Raw genomic sequence first — 17,856 nt, 5'->3', positions numbered from 1 at the left:
CTAAATAATTGCATCAAATAGTCAATAGGCAATAGAAATTAATGTATAAAATTTTCAACAATACCCCATCGGTACACAGTGTGTCCATGACAGATTGTTATAAATAAAAAAGGAATTCACAAGAGAGAAAATATCTTCACCTGTAGTCCTCTCTTCCAGAGCTTTACAAAATAGAAAGTCCTTATGCATTTCATTTTCATGACAGTAGCATACAAAAACAAGAAGCTGGGGCACTATTTATGATATCAATACTGTCATCAAGTTGCAGGGCAAATTTTGGCCTATCATGAAGATGTGGTAGGAATTGATTATTTATGTCGGGGACCATTGTATCAATATGAGGAGCCACTGTATCATCTGAGAGCAGTTTCAACTTCAGATACTCGCCAAACTTTTCTCCATGCATGATCACATACATTTTCACAGCTGCAGGAAGAAGTAATTTCTCACCAATGATATGTAGTGATTTGGATTCGGTAGTTAAACAGGATACTGCTCTTAGCACTTTATTAGTAACTGTTACCTGTTTTCCAAGGAATCTGACATTTCCTTTTAGTTGTTGCTTGTGACACTTAAAAATTCTCTGGGATTAATCATATGGTCTGGATGTTTTGTCTGCAAGTGTCTCTTAAATTCCATAGACCTGTGAAAATTTTCAAGAGACTTAGATTTAAATTAATTTCAAAGTTATTCTGTCACTTGAGAGTTCTGCTAGCTCCTCCAGTTGTACCGTTTAGCATGGAAAAGCACTGGGCCAAGTCATACAGCCAGTGGCGTATCCTGGAATCTCCACTGAGGCATGCAACTAGTAACCATGCAGTTAACACAATGTATTAAGTAAATTTCAATTCTACTCACCCTAATTACATGTAAGTGAACTCGAGCCAAACAGTTTTACTGTAAGTTCCTGGATTGAACGTGCGTATACAACTCTTGTTTTCTATTTTTAAATTTACGAGAGTCCGTCTCTGTGGTGTAGTGGTTAGTGTGATTAGCTGCCACCCCCGGAGGTCCGGGTTCGATTCCCGGCTCTGCCACGAAATTTGAAAAGTAAGTGTTACGAGGGCTGGAACGGGGTTCACTCAGCCTCGGGAGGTCAACTGAGTAGAGGTGGGTTCGATTCACACCTCAGCCATTCTGAAAGTGGTTTTCTGTGGTTTCCCACTTCTCCAGGCAAATGCCGGGATGGTACCTAACTTCAGGCCACGGCCGCTTCCTTCCCTCTTCCTTGTCTATCCCTTCCAATATTCCCATCCCCCGCAAGGCATAGCAGGTGAGGCCGCCTGGGTGAGGTACTGGTCATCCTCCCCAGTTTTGTCCCCGACGCAGAGTCTGAAGCTCCAGGACACTGCCCTTGAGGCGGTACAGGTGGGATCCCTCGCTGAGTCCGAAAAGCCGAGGGAAAAACCAACCCTGTAGTGTAAGCAGATTAAGAAGAAGGAGAAGAATTTTTTTGCTACGGGCTTTACGTCGCACCGACACAGATAGGTTTTATGGCGACGATGGGATAGGAAAGGCCTAGGAGTTGGAAGGAAGCGGCCGTGGCCTTAATTAAGGTACAGCCCCAGCATTTGCCTGGTGTGAAAATGAGAAACCACGGAAAACCATCTTCAGGGCTGCCGATAGTGGGATTCGAACCTACTATCTCCCGGATGCAAGCTCACAGCCGCGCGCCTCTACACGCACGGCCAACTCGCCCGGTAAAGAAGAAATATACGAGGGAAGGTAGAGGTCTCCCGGCTTGAACTATTTGAATCTTTTCATCAAACGAACGGCCAGTAAACTGATTTACAATTATATCCGTTTTAGACTCATCCATCTTTAATACCACAATAAGCGCAAAATATAATAAAAGACCGAAAACGACGAATAGCACAGGAACAGCACACACAGAATGAACTCACTAATCGGCAAAACACACAATGAATTAACTCACTAGTTAGCCACAACTGAAGCACTGGAGGAAAGTCACCTCAGTGGCATTGGTCAGTTTCGTCACGTTGGGTTCTCGCTGGGGGATAATCTGTGGGTCCCGTTTGCTGTAAACATGTCGACTTTCTCCAAGTTGCTAACAGATGGCAGAGGGTAGCACGGGTATGGGGTGACAAATTCTGAAGTTTCAATTGCAGCAACATCGTTCGTAGGGTTTCAGAACTACGTCTGCCACCGAATGCAATTTTAAGATTGAATGCCTTGCATCCTTAACTCCGCCATGCTGTCCCTTTCTTCCTAGAGAGGAGTAGACGGTGAGACTACACCAGCACCACACGTAATCAAGCAACGGAACTAGTACAGTTGCGCGGACCTTTTGAACTTCTGAGAGATGAAATCGTTAATATTTGACTTAAAACAACCTAAAATCGTACATCAGACAGTTCTTTGTGTTATCATAACGCATGCAGTGAATGCCTTGCATTCAAGGAGAATACGCCCCTGCATACAGCCTAGGATCCTTTTTTCAACGGAAGAGATTAAATGCCAAATGGAAAGAAAGGGAGAGCACCAATCTCTTGTTGGCTAAAATCAACAAACAAAAAAAACACATTGAGGTCGTTCCTGATTATTCAAAAGAATTCTGGTAAAGCTTAGTGTCAGGTCATCATGTTGATATTTACACACTTTGGTTTTGGGCATAGAATTAATATTGCTAGTGGGAGCTAGACACATATGAAAAATGTACTTTGATTAAATTAGAATCTTATTCCTTATTAAGACAATATTTTTGAAGGAAGACAAGCACTCAATAAATTTGGATCTCTTTTTATCACTGCTAATCAATTACTTATCCATGGGTATGGCGATACTTGTATCAGTTTATTCTAAATTGGTTTAACTACTTCCACTGAATAGATGGGACTTATTTGGAACATCAGTTTCATCAAGATTTTCCTCATTTTGAATATGGTAACAGTAATTTATATGAACAATTTTAAAAAGATAATTATCAAATGAACAATAATTCAAAATTCATAATTAATTTAGGTTAAAATATAACCAACTTTATTTGTTAAAATACTTATGTTATTTTTATTTTCTTTCAACCGAGTGAGTTAGCAGAATGATTCAGGTCACGTAGGTAGCTGTTAGCTTGCATTCCGGAGATGGTGGGTTTGATCCTCACTATTGGCTGCCATGAAGATGGTATTTTGTGGTTTCCCACTTTTACTCCTGGCATCTTAATTAATGCTAGGTCACTTTTTATCAAGTTGTACCCTTTCCTATCCCATCATTGCTAAAAAAATTCTGTCGGTGTGAAGTCAAACTCCTTGCAAGAAAGAAAATTGTACTAGTCTTTAGTACTTTTTCCCTATTCCTTTCCAGATAGGAAAGCTTAAGAAAAAGAGGGCCTTTTGGGCTGATGAACAATATCACCAGGCAATGGAGGCTATAACTCAAGGAATTTCTGTAAGAACAGCAGCAGTGCAGTTTCAGATCCCACAGTGGACATTACAAAATCACCCAATTAGTGGAAAGATTACAAAAACGTTAGGGGGACCATCATATTTGTCTTCCGCTGAAGAACACCATCTTTGCAACAGGATATTTAGACTAGCAGAGATAGGTATACCAATAAATAGCACAATACTTCATCACTCGGTTTAAACATTTTGTAAACAAAATAATATTGAAAAACCTTTCAACAAATTAAATAGACTTACTGGACAAAAATTGTTCAAAGGCTCAAAGCATGAAATCCTGGTAGGGCTGTAAAGCTCAATAAAGTTATTGCTGGGGACTATTTTGACAAACTGAAAGGTGATATAGATGTTGATTCCCATAGGGAACCTGAAATATTTGTCCCGAATGAGTAAATTTATAATACCAGTATAAATGGTCCATTATTGGACATTATAAATTTCCCAGCTAACTCATTCTTGGTTGCCAGCGTTTCACCCCAGTGTGCTTAGTTGGACTCATCAGTTGTTAAACAGCACACCCACCAAGACACATGGCTAGTGCATACCATGGAGGCTATCTATATATCTATCAATCAAATGTTTTCATTCCCCACCCTGAAAGGTGGGATAGGCCACCTAGAGGGCAACACCCTCTCTCTGGCCATAAGAGATGGTGTGGTATGGAAGGAGTGATGGATAGGTGGGGTGGAGGGTATGGTATTGTAATTTCTGGGGTAGTGAAAGTGGGATAACTTTATTAGAATATAGTATATGGGGGAGGGCATCCTTTTTTTTTTTTTCATGTACATTGATATATAAATACGGTCTACAGTTTGACAGTATGTGGGATTTTAACATAACTTAATGAGTTTTATCTTTACAGTCATGTATGAAGGTCTAAAGTATAACACAGTACTGATTAGAAATTTTTCCATTGGTTCCTTCGCCATGGTGATCTCTTCTGGAGACAGAGGGGCCAATGTGTCCATTCAGTGATTAGAAATAGTGGAGAGGATGCAATGCTATGATGGGGTTGCATGAGCTGAGGGGGCTGGGAATGTGTTCAGACAAGGGTTTCTAAGGGTAAAGTTGAAGTGTGAATTTAGGCCCAAATGGGTGGTGAGAAAATGAAGATTGAATGTTTGGTTTGCTGTGGCTTGTAAGTGATTGAGAACTAAGAGACAGTTGTAGGGATGGATATTTAGTAATGAAATGGTGACAAAACGAATGAGATCCTCTACTGTAGGTATTTGAAAAGGGGAACGGCTAGGTGACGTAGGTGGATCAATGGTTCTGATAGGGGCTGTGAGTTCTGGTTGATTTCGAGGTGGTGGAGGGCGGTGACGGCATCGGCGAGAATACACTGCGTGATTACCTCCACAGGTCTTGGTGGTACACTGAATGGTGGTATGATTATTGTAGATGAGACAGTGCTCACACCGGATGGCTTGTGGTGGTGGGGCACGAAATGATTCCATTTTATGGTAGTGTCTATGTATAGAGACCCCACTGGCCAAAACACAGTCGACATCTTCGGGCGATGGCAGAAGAATTCTCACCATATAGGTGGGACCCATGGAGTTCTTGATTCTGAATGCCTTCTTGACAGGGATGCCTTCCGCGTGAAGTTCAGAGATTATTGTTTCTTCTGTAATAGGGGGATCAACACCTTGTATTACACAGCTGAGAAGGCAGTAGCGTGGTGGGGTCGGGGGAGTTTTGATTGGTTGAGGAGGGAGGAGTTGAAAAGGGGTATTTGATCCAAGTTGGTGAGCTCCTACGGCAGTGGTGAGTTGAGTGGCTGCGGTGTCCCCAGTAACTTGAATGATGACTCCAGTTGTTGTTTGTCGGATGTCCGCTATATCTTCACGGCACATATTAAATCTGAGCATGGTGGAGAAAACAGCGTTGGGAGACTAGAACTCGGGGGGCAGGGTTGGAGAGTAGAAATGAATGCGTTCCTGAGGGGGTAGGTTGGAGCAAACGGGAATAAATGATGAGACTACTTGTGCCGGATTTGGATGAAAGTCCAAGTGGAGAGCGGATAGTGGTGGTGGGTGGAGAATTGGCAGAAATGGGCTGATTGATGGCGTGTGTGGACTGTGGAGGTGCACTTGTAATGTCTGTCGATGGTGTAGGTTTCAGGTCCAGAGCAAGGTGTCGTGGGGCTTGTTCTTCCTCCGGAGCAGACCGTGGAGAAAACCTCTTGAACTGGAAGTTAACTATAGTATTGTCCCCCAGCGAAGCTGATGTCTTGGGAAGAAATCTGGCCTGGTAGTCAGGAGCAGCAAAACTAGACATTATGGCTGAGTGATAAGCTGCTGTGGCTGTTTGACTGAAGTCAGTGGCGGTGGTGGTAGTGGTGGTAGCTGTCGTGGTCGTTGCTGTAGAGGTAACTGGACGATAAGATGAATAGCAATGCATCACAAAGAATGATGTTATGGTCGTCTGAAGAAGTAGAGTACAACTGACGATGAGCTGGCCCTGAGGTGATACCTCTTGGAATTTCTTCTGTCCACCTAGAACACTTTTTTAATAGGGAATGCCCTGCGTGCCTGAGTTACGGTGTAGAAAAACCATTGGACGGCAAAGGATGTGCATCCATGGAGGCTACTGCGTAGGTTACTTGGAGCCACCAGCAGTGCCAATGCACTATCAAAGATTTTGCCACATTACCAAAAATTGATGCCTGCCTGGCCATCAGATGATATAGATGTTGATTCTCATAGGAAACCTGAAATATTTGTCCTGAATGAGTAAATTTATAATACCAATATAAATGGTCCGTTATTGGACATTATAAATTTCCCAGCTACCTCATTCCTGGTTGCCAGCGTTTCATCCCAGTGTGCTAAGTTGGGCTCATCAGTTGGTAAATAGCACACCCACCAAGACGCATGGCTAGTGCATACCGTGGAGGTCACTGCGTAGGCTACTTGGAGCCACCAGCAGTGCCAATGCCAACACAGTGGGTTGTATAAAAGTAGATCACAAGGGGCAGGTGAACCATCTGGTATAAACAATGTATAATGATGGGATTTGGAGAAACAATGTTTTAAATTTGATGCATGGTTGAAGCATGCTTAAAAATGGGCACTTCTCTGTTCCATCAGCAATAAAAAAAAATTAAAATATTAATTCAAAATTCAAAACTTACAGTACATGTTGTAAGGTGAAATGAAAGTAGGAAAATGATGGTATAATTGGTTTTTATGTAGGCTTATTTCTTATTTCGTGAACAATCTCCAAACTTGAGTACACATAATATTTTGGTCAACAGTAGTCATTAGATCATCGTGTTGACGGAAATAGGTTGCTGATTCGATCTGATTTGCTAGTCGGGGCTAAGATATTTGTGTTAAAGTCACTAAGGTCTATTGTATGTTCATAGATTGGTACTTGTTTGAGAAGTCAGATTCAAGGTCAGAAAGGTTAATAATATTCATTGGTTTATAGACAACTCCTATCAGTTCCTTTTGATAGCTAATTATGGTTTCAGCAAACATATACTCTAGGCCATATAGTGTGATGCCAGATGATAATTTACAAATTATTTTACATGTAATATTATATCTACAATATACTGCTACACCACCACCAGTGTGACAATATCAATATAGAGTATATCCTTCTAGTTTTACAAAGGTAGAGCTAATTTTGTCAAATATTCAGTTTTCAGTAATGCACATTATGCATGTTACTGGGTGACATTATCGAACAAACTTCCTCTATGTGACTGAGGAGTAAGAGTGAAGTGATACTAATATGAGTATGATTAAGATGAAGTTAGAATTCAAGACGACAAAAATAAATTAGGGATTGGAATAATTTATCAAGGGAGATGTTTGATAAATTTCCAACTAGGCCTACTTTGAAATCATTTTAGAAAAGACTAGGTTGCCACCTGGGCAACAACCTTAAATGCAGATCAGTGTTGATTGATTGATTGATTGACTGATTGATAGATTGATTTAGAAACCACCAGTCATATGAGCATGTGTTGCCAGATGAATGCATCCGATGATAAAAGATAACGGTACCTATTCAAGTAAACTCGTGTCCTCATCCCGAGGTTGTGCAGCTCTTTTTTGGGCACACCTGATGCAACTAAACTCAGACATAGGATGATTAAAAATAATTTATAACTGAAGAATTAGGAATGAGTTTAAATCCAGTAAAATAAACCTAATTAAGACTAATTAAAAGTCAAGGACTATGATGAAGTGATTTATAATGTTACTGAACAAATGAAGGAATTTCACGGTGTGAAATGGTAAGGTAAATACTGAAATGAATTCATATTTATAAAAAAAAATAATTGGAGCTAATGAAATGAAATGGCATATGGCTTTTAGTGTCAGGAGTGTCCGAGGACATGTTTGGTTCGCCAGGTGCAGCAGATCTTTTCATTTGACACCTGTAGGCGACCTGCGCACAATGATGAGGATGAAATGATGAAGACGATACATACACCCAGTCCCCGTGCGAGCGAAATTAACCAGTGTTTGTTAAAATTCCTGACCCTGCCGGGAATTGAACCCGGGACCTCTGTAATCAAAGGCCAGCACGCTAACCATTTAGCCAGGGAGCCGAATATTGGAGCTAATAGTAATAATGGAAAGTATAAATATTGTAAGAAATGGTTAACATTCTAATTGAAAGTAAAAATAATAGTAGAATTACAGTACGGTAGTTTACTTAAAATGATGACTACGGATAATTAAATAATTAAAGTCTGAGGAATGTAGACTTGACCGCATGTCAGATTAATTTCCATCCAAGCTATTTAGAAGATTTATTTTTCAACTGAATGCTAATTTGATTGGTTGGGCATGCAGAAAACAACATGCATTTTGCTTTCATCTACTGAAGCTAAATATGAGGTCCTCACCGAAGCCTGTCAAGAAGCATTATGAATCACAAGATTGCTGAATGACTGGTAAAACAAACGATTCCAGTTCAAATGTTCGAAGGCAATCACATCCCTTTTAAACCTAATTACTTCCCAATCGTTTCAACAATCGTACAAAACATAGGTAGCTTACTAATACCAAATATCATTATGTAAAATACTAAGTGCTGTGTTATAGAATTTTTGTGTTGCTGTACTTCAGGCATTTTGGCACATACATTAATGAAGTCTCTTCTGAAAACAAGATTTTTAAAAAACAGTAAGAGCTTCTGGGCTCGGAGAATTTGAAATATAATGTGGTCTGTGAGGAGGATCATAAGGGTTGTTGTAGATGGTGCCAAACACCAATGAGTTACATCGCCATCTGGCAAGCGGCACATCTAAATCTTCCGTTCAGACCCTCGTCTATCAGGTGTACGAATAAGTTTTTGCCGGTTTTGTGGTAAATAAAACACGTAATTTTCAAGGGAAATCCAATTTTTGTTTATTCAAAATATTGGCCATCGGCTTTTACATACTTCGCCCATCTTTCAGGTAAATTATGAATAGCATGCCAGAAAAATAGCTTGTCTTTTGTGGCAAACCATTCGTCGAGTCATTTTCCAACTTCCTCAAAATTGCTGAAGCCCTGCTCTGCGAGCGTGTGCCCCATTGACGCGAAGAGGTGGTAGATGGTGCCAGGTCGGGAGAGTACGGCAGGTGCGGAAGGATGTCTCATCCAAGCGATTTCAAGGCGTCTTGCACCGGTTTTTCTGTGTGAGACGGCGCATTGTCATGTAACAAAATCACTTTGCCATGTCTTCTGGCCCATTCTGATCATCTTTCGGTCAATGCGTGATTTAAATTAATCGTTTATTGGCGATAGCGTTGTGCATTAACGGTTTCCCCGGGCTTCGAGTGTTCATAATACACAATACCGCTCTGGTGCCACCAAGCACAAAGCATGGTCTAAAATTGTCGAAATCATGTCTCGCATATTCTAATCGATGGAGCGTGTTCACCATATGTTTGTAGCAGCAAACGATGCCTTTCCACAGCCTTTTTCTAATAATAAGAAAAGCAATGCGTGCCGCAAATGTTATTTTTCAGGCACAAACGTCGACATGATCACTGTACGATACAACACAGACGCTAGTGTTTGGCTGACTCAACTTGTGTATGTTGGCAGATTAATGTCAGACGAACAAACGGACATATGTGACAAATTCATACGCTGCGTACTGTTAGCTGGTGCCATCTCTTAGTGAAACCGAAAAAGACTTATGCATACACCTGGTAGGGCCTATATAGTTAGGATCGTTGTGTGATTGTCACGTTTATAAAAATTGCGAGTTGGCAGTGCGATTAGAGTCGCGCAGCTGTGAGCTTGCATCTGGGAGATAGTAGGTTCGAATCCCACTGTCGGCAGCCCTGATGATGGTTTTCCGTGGTTTCCCATTTTCACACCAGGCAAATGCTGGGGCTGTACCTTAATTAAGGCCACGGCCGCTTCCTTCCCAGTCCTAGCCCTTTCCTGTCCCATCGTTGCCATAAGACGTATCTGTGGCCGCGCGACGTAAAGCTAATAACAAAAAAAAAAAAAACATAGTAATTAAGCATCTGCAGCCTTCTTGGCTACAGATACATCATGTGATGCCCTGTGTTAGTAGAAGAAAGTAACTAAATGAAGGAATAGCAATGTATTGACAGGGTTTAAATACATTTTTCTTCCGAAATCTTGCAAACCTAAAACTAAGCAGTCTTTCCTTTTCCATACAAGATCACCATAGGGGTATATTTGCTTAGTATGTGCATAATTTCATGTCCTGGACACGAAAAATGAATGAATGAAAATTAATTAATTCATTAAGAAAATTTAAGTTTCTCCACAGCGTAGTAAAGAGTAAGGAGTCATGGGGAAATCTGCCTGTTGCCAGTCCTTCTGATGCTTACTAACGTCTATAGGTATATGAGATACTAGCAGTTAGCTGCAGCTTCGCTTGCGTGGATTTCGTAATTTGATAAAAATAATCGTTCCTCGGAACTATACCAAGATTTTACCTGAAAATCCCTGAGGTACAAAAACTCACCGAAAATTGAGTTTCTTTTACCCACTGAAACTCTTTGTAAACCACGTTTGTGGTATTGCCTTTTGGGGCTAAGATGACCATGCGACATAGAACTATACATATAAGAAACAGTCTTCTCTCAAGTCGAGAAATTAATTTTCTTTTTAAGGAGATTCCAAATACCTATTTCCACGTCTGTAACATCTTAAGTTTCTGAGGGTGTAAGTATCCTTATACACAGAATTCAACTCCTCCTTTACTTATTTTCACTCCCCTCCCCCAAGTCGATTTTCCAGAAAAAACAAACAAAAAACATTTCAATATTTTTAAAGGAGAGTCCCTGCCACTATGGGAGTTCAGAATATCACAGTCACAAGAAAAACTTCACAAGTTATGAGCAGCCATGCACTATTTTTCATTCTTAATATAAATGAGTGTCAAATGTACGCACGTACGTAAAAAATGCGGTCGACTGTAGAACGTTTGAAGCCTTGGTGATACATACTGTGTAGAGATGAGAAGAATGCAAGAATGGGGAATGTGGCCTGCAAGCACGAACTGCCTGTTCTGCCCAGACAGATCGGCTCTTATCTGTTCTTATCTGCTACACGAAAACATTGACTCACACTTTGCAGTTTGGTGGATTACAACTGTCAAGGACGAAGAGCTGCCAGTAGAAGATAATATAAAGTCGCCTGGGTAGTAGCGGGGTTGCTATGGTAACCATTGCGTTACTGGGTCTCCTGTTGTAAACCCCTTCGCCTCGTGCCTCACCGGGCATGTGCATTCTTCTGATCTCCCAACAATACATACATACATACATACATACATACATCCATACATTACATACATACATACATACATACATACATACATACATACATACATACATACATACATACATACATACATACATACATACATACATACATACATACATACATACATACATACATACTGTAATGTACCGAAACACCGCTACGAGAAGGCAAGTTCGAAGAATGAAAGTTAAACTTCGCGCGAGGTGAAGGATAGGCAAGCCTGCCGAACTCGGCTGACGTACGCAGCAGTGACGTGTCCGCTTCGGGCTGGCCTCGCTCGAGCGAGCATGACCATATATGGTCATGTTCCCATCTGTAAAACGTCTATTTAGAGTTAAGATACAATTATTTTTTCTCCGCGAACGTTGAGACCATAATATCAGCTGCAAATTATCAAATTCTTAAGCAAATATATCAAGTACCTTAGGAGCTACAGAGGTGGATAATATCCGCGTTTCGAGATGCTTCATCGGCTCGAGATATAAAAGCAAGGCGATCTAGGCTACAGACACACACGAACACACATCGACCTCGCTAAAGCGGACATCCTCGATTTTCACATCAGCTTCTCCAATTCTTTTGATCGGCCGGGTGGCTCCACATCTCTAATACCAGCGCCCGCCGACCTGAATCAAGCATATAGGCCGACTCCTCGTTGGATGTCAGCTTCCCTACGATCAACCACCATGACGACCACCACCATCACCACTACATTTGCGACCCCTGCTCACACCTTCTCCTCCCTTTGCATCACAACTGCTACGTCGTCCTATCCATCACCGATTCTATCCACCTCCCTTCCCCCCACACTTCCTGTTGATCCACCTCGACTATTATGTATTCCTCCCCGCTTTTTCACCCGCCCTTCTACGCCGTCTACATCTGCCTTGCCAACCACTACGTCACCACCGCCGTCTGTCGTATCAGCAGCAGCCTCTCATCAACTTTCATAACCGTCAGTAACATCAGCCACAAACGAAGTCTTCAGTTGCGTCGTCCGCGGCTTAAGCCCACTCATCCCGGCAACCGCATTCAAGACCTCCGCCTTCAAGCCATACCCGTCAAGAGGGCGTTCCGTATCTACAACTCCATCGGCCCGACGTACTTAATCAGACTTCAGCTTCGCAACGCAGCAGCCGTCGCCCACCTGATCTCCAACTGCACTTCTCTACGACCGTCATCATACCGTCGAACCCTCTCACTCACCTCCCCGCCTTAGCCATCCCCCTTGCACAAATCGTCGCCATACCCGGCCTGATCATCCCCGCTTCCAGCGTTCTTTCCATTCCCGTCCACCTCCTTCCTCTTCTAATCTCTATATTCCACCCCCACCTACTCTTGCACATCTCCAACTGTCCTTTACCATATAGCTTCAACACTTCACCGCCTTACCTTTCCACGCAACTTCCTTCTCGACACTCCGGTGTAAATCTCCATCTAAAGTCACTTCCCCAAGCCAAGTGGCTGCTCCATAATATTCACATCGCTTACTCATTTCCTACATCTACAAGCATCACATTGTTCTCTTCACTGCTCCTGGCCCGAGAGATCGCGTTACGATCTAGGGGGCCCGCCCCGCCCTTTGGGTGGGGAATGAAAACATTTGAAGAAGACAGGCAGACAGACAGACAGACAGACAGACAGACAGACAGACAGACAGACAGACAGACAGACAGACAGACAGACAGACAGACAGACAGTAATACTCCACTGTCTATACGATACGGGTGACGAGTGGAGCTCTACAAGTGCGGCAGACCGAAGCTATGTCCAGCCGGGACTCGGTATTTCGGTGAGACGATACTCTGACTCTCTAGTGCTCGGTTCCAGTGGAACATAGTATTTCTGTTCAAGTGCCATATTAGGACTTGTGTTTTCTTTACTAACAGTGGTGTTCCAAAGGAACATAGTATTTTTCCAAGTGTTACAATTTCTCCAAGTGTTGTAATTTTTCCAAGTGTCATATTGAACTTGTGTTGTCATAACAGATTGTGGGAACATATAATATTTCCGAGTGACACATTTGAACTTGTGTTTTCGAAACAAACTGTGGGAACATAGAATATGAATGTCATATTTGAACTTGTGTTTTCTTCTCGTGAAGTTCCGAGAGAACACAGAATTTTTCAGTCCCGCATTTAAACTAATAGTTTATACTTCGTAATAATTATTCCCAGACAGTGTTAAACATTCTTCAAGTGCAGTTAAACTTTCTTCTTCTCTTCTTTATCTGTTTACCCTCCAGAGTCGATTTTTTCCTCGGACTCAGTGAGGGATCCCACCTCTACCGCCTCAAGGGTAGTGTCGTGGAGCTTCAGACTCTGGGTCGGGATACAACTGAGGAGGATGACCAGTACCTCGCCCAGGCGGCCTCACCTGCTATGCTGAACAGGGGCCTTGCGGGGGAATGGGAAGATTGGAAGGGATAGACAAGGGAGAGGGAAGGAAGCGGCCGTGGTCTGAAGTTAGGTACCATCCCGGCATCTGCCTGGAGGAGAAGTGGGAAACCACGGAAAACCACTTCCAGGATGGCTGAGGTGGGAATCGAACCCACCTCTACTCAGTTGACCTCCCGAGGCTGAGTGGACCCCGTTCCAGCCCTTGTACCACTTTTCAAATTTCGTGCCAGAGCCGGGAATCGAACCCAGGCCTCCGGGGGTGGCAGCTAATCACACTAACCAGTACACCACAGAGGCGGACGCAGTTCAACTTTAATCATTTATAGACAGTGTTGAACAGTTCTCGAATGCACGTAATTTTAATAATTATTTACAGACAGTGTAGAACATTCTTCGAGTGCCATTATAACAAACATTTTAAAATGTCCTGAACTTGCACGAAATGTAAATATTACGTTCAGAGTTGTATTCCAATCATAAAAATGACGAAGCCAGTCAGTTAGGAACAGTGCTAATACAAGTTAGTGATCTAACAGAATATTTCAAACTGTTGTGCCAATATCAGCGGACTTACGTCGCGAACCTGACATTGTAAATTTGTACATAATTTTTCCAAGTATCAATTCGGCTAACATGCAACGTGTTACTCAGTTCAATTGTTTTCTTTTCAAGTGTCAATTCCAAGAAACTTTGACATGTGTGTTTTAACGAGGTGTTTAAGTCAAAGATTAAAGTGTCAGTTTCATTAATATTTGACGTATCTCACTTATAATGTATCAATGCAGTATTTAAAGCAAAAATTAATTTATTCGACAGTGATTCAATTGAGTTGAATACCATACGGGGAACTTGTGTGCCCGTCACGCCTCACCTCTCAGTATTCTCGTGCGGGATCGGACCCCACAATGTGTGTACCTGGACATTCGAGAACTTCCAGATTCTCTAAATTTTCGAGAACTTCCAGATCCTCCAGAAATTCGATTAATTCTAGAACGTCGAGAACTTTGCATCAAGGACGGGCGTGGTTCCCGTCCAGACCGAGCCCGGTAATCATCCCGGAGTCCCGAGGTTCCAGCCTGCCACAACGCATCAACTCAACTTGTGTAAAGGGTGATATGAATTTGTTTCAAATGAACAATAAAACCAGATTTTCAAAAGAATATAAATTCAATGTACGAACTCCACGCACAGCCCCTTAGAAATATCCCATGCTCTTTAAGCTAGTATCTGCGGCTGAAGACATCTTCCTGGTACAATACATGCATACAGTCATACATACATACATTAGCCTACATTACATAACACACATATAAATACGGTATATGTAAAATATTTAAACAACACTAGATGGTCACAGGATAAAACTTTTGTGTGTTGGTCCACATCAGAAGATGCAAGCTCTCCACTACTTTTGTACTGTACTCTGTACTTCTATACTTTGAGGTAAAGGGAAGTTGTTTAACATGGGTATACATTCTAATTCATGGGCAAGTCAGAACTCACTGCGGGAATACGTATGTATCCCTATCCCACATAGATCAAATTGTTAATATTAACACGAAGAGCCGAACACACGAGTCTCTGCTGAGATGCATTTTAATCTGTATCCCATCTTTTCGGATACACAATCCTGTGGCGTCTTCTCACATTTCCTATAGTGCCACTGACCTTTCTTGGGGGTGGGGAAGCAGGGTTGTGAGAACAAAGATGAGATGGCTCACTTTCTCTCGTAATACAATTTGAAATAACGACGTACTATGATATGATATGTGCTGTCCACTTTAGGTCTGGGAAAACTTCTTGTGGAAATGCAGTCTGGTGGCAGTGATTATTGCTTTAATGGGAAATATGAAAAGATAACTGTCCCCTTACAATGTTCCCACATTTTATCATTAATCATCTAGTCATGCCTTCTCAGTCGTAATGTGGCAGAGACTCGTGCCTTAGACTACACATTTGGTGAAAATTACTAATAATAATTAAAGTAGTCACCTTGACATTAATATTTTCCTTGGCAGATGTCTCGAAGAATTCAATTCCCAATTGTTCTGCCAGCTGTTTCCCTCGTTCAAAGCTGATGACACGTTCATCCTCCATGTCACACTTGTTGCCTACCAGGATGACTTGTGCATTGTCCCATGAGTATGTTTTGATCTGGGTAACCCTATACAAAACAGAGTACATTTTGCATTGTATTACTCGCAATTTTAACAAGTTATACATAGTACAGTGCTCTATACTTTAGGGGTTAAAAGTAACAAGGGCATAGGTAAGTAAGTTTTCCACATAAATGACTTATGCTATGAAGGAACTTTGTCTTAATAATGTTCAACACTATCGTATGTCATATTTCTAACAGAAACCGCTAGGCTGTAGCTGTTTACTGAGGCACTAACTCATATCCCAATTTGCGTCAAAGCAGCACTAGCGTGTGTCAGCATTTGGAAATGAATATAAACAAAAGGCCCGTCACTACTCAGAAAAAGGTGGTTAGCTCTTTTGAAGTTCATACCACCCATTCACCTGGGAACAAATTGTGAGGAAGAGAACCATATTCTGGTAAGTGAAATGGCGTATGGCTTTTAGTGCTGGGAGTGTCCGAGGACATGTTAGGCACGCCAGAAGTAGGTCTTTCGATTTGACTCCCTTAGGCGACCTACGCGTCATGATGAGGATGAAATGATGATGAAGACGACACATACACCCAGCTCCCGTGCCAGAGAAATTAACCAATGATGGTTAAAATTCCGGACCTTGCCGGTAATCGAACCCAGAACCCCTGTGACCAAAGGCCAGCACGCTAACCATTTAGCCATGGAGCCGGACACCATATTCTGGTGAAGAGAATGAGTTACAGCGGACGTTTTTCAGGCATTCGGTTTACACCTTATAAACTTACGCGTTAAATTACCACCATCATCATTATCATCATCGTCATCATCTCACACCCAGACGCACAGGTCGCCCATGGGAATCAAATCGATAGACCTATACTAAACGAGTCAAACCTATCCTCAGACACTGCCGGAACTAAAAGGCATACGCAAAAAGAAAAAAAAATACACTCATGCCCATAAACAAGCAGAATACCTTGACAGACTAGAGATAGGAAGTTCATATTCACAGGACCTATTCATTAGTATGTTCTGCAGAAACGATTAGCATTTCAGTCACCTAGGTTCAGCATGAGTCCTGTTGCCTAGCAGGCACTGGGTCCTCCATGGGCACTGATAAATTGTTCCATGCATGATAGCACCGACGCGTATAAGGCGCAAATGGTATAGCCATCCATGCTGCAGTCACCTGGTTCCACAGTTCATCTTTGGTGGTTAGCACCATATCCCACACATTTTTTGATTGGCGACAAGTCCGGTGAACAGGCGGGCCAGGGTAACAATCTTACATCCTGTGACAACAAGATGGCGCGTGTTCGTGCAGCAACATGTGGTCGCGCATTGTCCTGCTGAAATATGGCGTTTGGAGTGTCGTGCAGAAAGGGTGTGGCTACGGGTAGCAGGATGTCATTCACGTAGGTCAGACTGGTCACAGTGCCTTGGACACGCACCAACTGTGATTTGTAGTTGTACCCAATAGCACCCTACACCATAAGGCCTTGAGTTGGTGCTGTATGTCTTGTGTGAATGCAGTCAATATGATGCCTCTCCCCCTGTCTGTGGCGAACCAAAATGCGGACATCATTTTGGTACAAGCAGAACCCGGATTCGTCCGGAAAAACTATTCCCGGCCCCAGTGCTGTCGTTCATACACCATTTCAATCTAGCATGTTTATGCACATTAGTCAAAGGTAGGCGGAGCAGTGGACGACGCGCCGGTAACCCAGACCGTAATAAACGGCGACGGACTGTCACTCCTGATAGTGTATCATATGTTACACTGTTCCACTGTTGCGCCAGAGCCGAGGAGGACGCAGATCTGTCCTGCAACGCCATTCGGTTGAGGTGTTGATCTTCTCAGAAGGTTGGTCTGGATGGTGGGACCAGACCCATTTCGTCGTGTTCTACGGCCTTCTGTGCACCATTCTCTACACACCCGTTGCACTGCCGACACACATCGTCCCACACGAACAGCAATTTCCCGGATGTATGCATCACGTTCTCTCATGCCAATAATGCGCCCGCTTTCAAACTCACTCATTTGACGGTACGGTTTCCGCATACGTATGCGAGGCATTCTGCGCATCTGCTCAAGTCACACTGATCCTTTACCTTTGATTTATAGCGACGACGAGAGCCGCAGGCACATTTTACCAGCCGGTGG

The 17,856-nt window shown here is 42.5% G+C and overlaps 1 protein-coding gene across 5 annotated transcripts in view; it reads right to left on the bottom strand.

Moving 5' to 3' along the window:
- LOC136877265 (ras-related protein Rab-3) overlaps nucleotides 1–17,856 on the bottom strand; it is a 608,034-nt gene that overhangs the window by 7,762 nt on the left and 582,416 nt on the right. For all 5 annotated transcript variants that reach the window (XM_067151207.2, XM_067151197.2, XM_067151172.2 and 2 more), the window contains one exon: nucleotides 15,571–15,742. In XM_067151207.2, the coding sequence (XP_067007308.1) occupies nucleotides 15,571–15,742 (172 nt within the window). The remainder of the gene's footprint in view (nucleotides 1–15,570; nucleotides 15,743–17,856) is intronic.

Source organism: Anabrus simplex, chromosome 1 (assembly GCF_040414725.1).
Source record: "Anabrus simplex isolate iqAnaSimp1 chromosome 1, ASM4041472v1, whole genome shotgun sequence".
NCBI lineage: Eukaryota > Metazoa > Arthropoda > Insecta > Orthoptera > Tettigoniidae > Anabrus > Anabrus simplex.
Note: the sequence above shows the minus strand (reverse complement) of the source record. Positions and strands in the feature narration are given on the sequence as shown.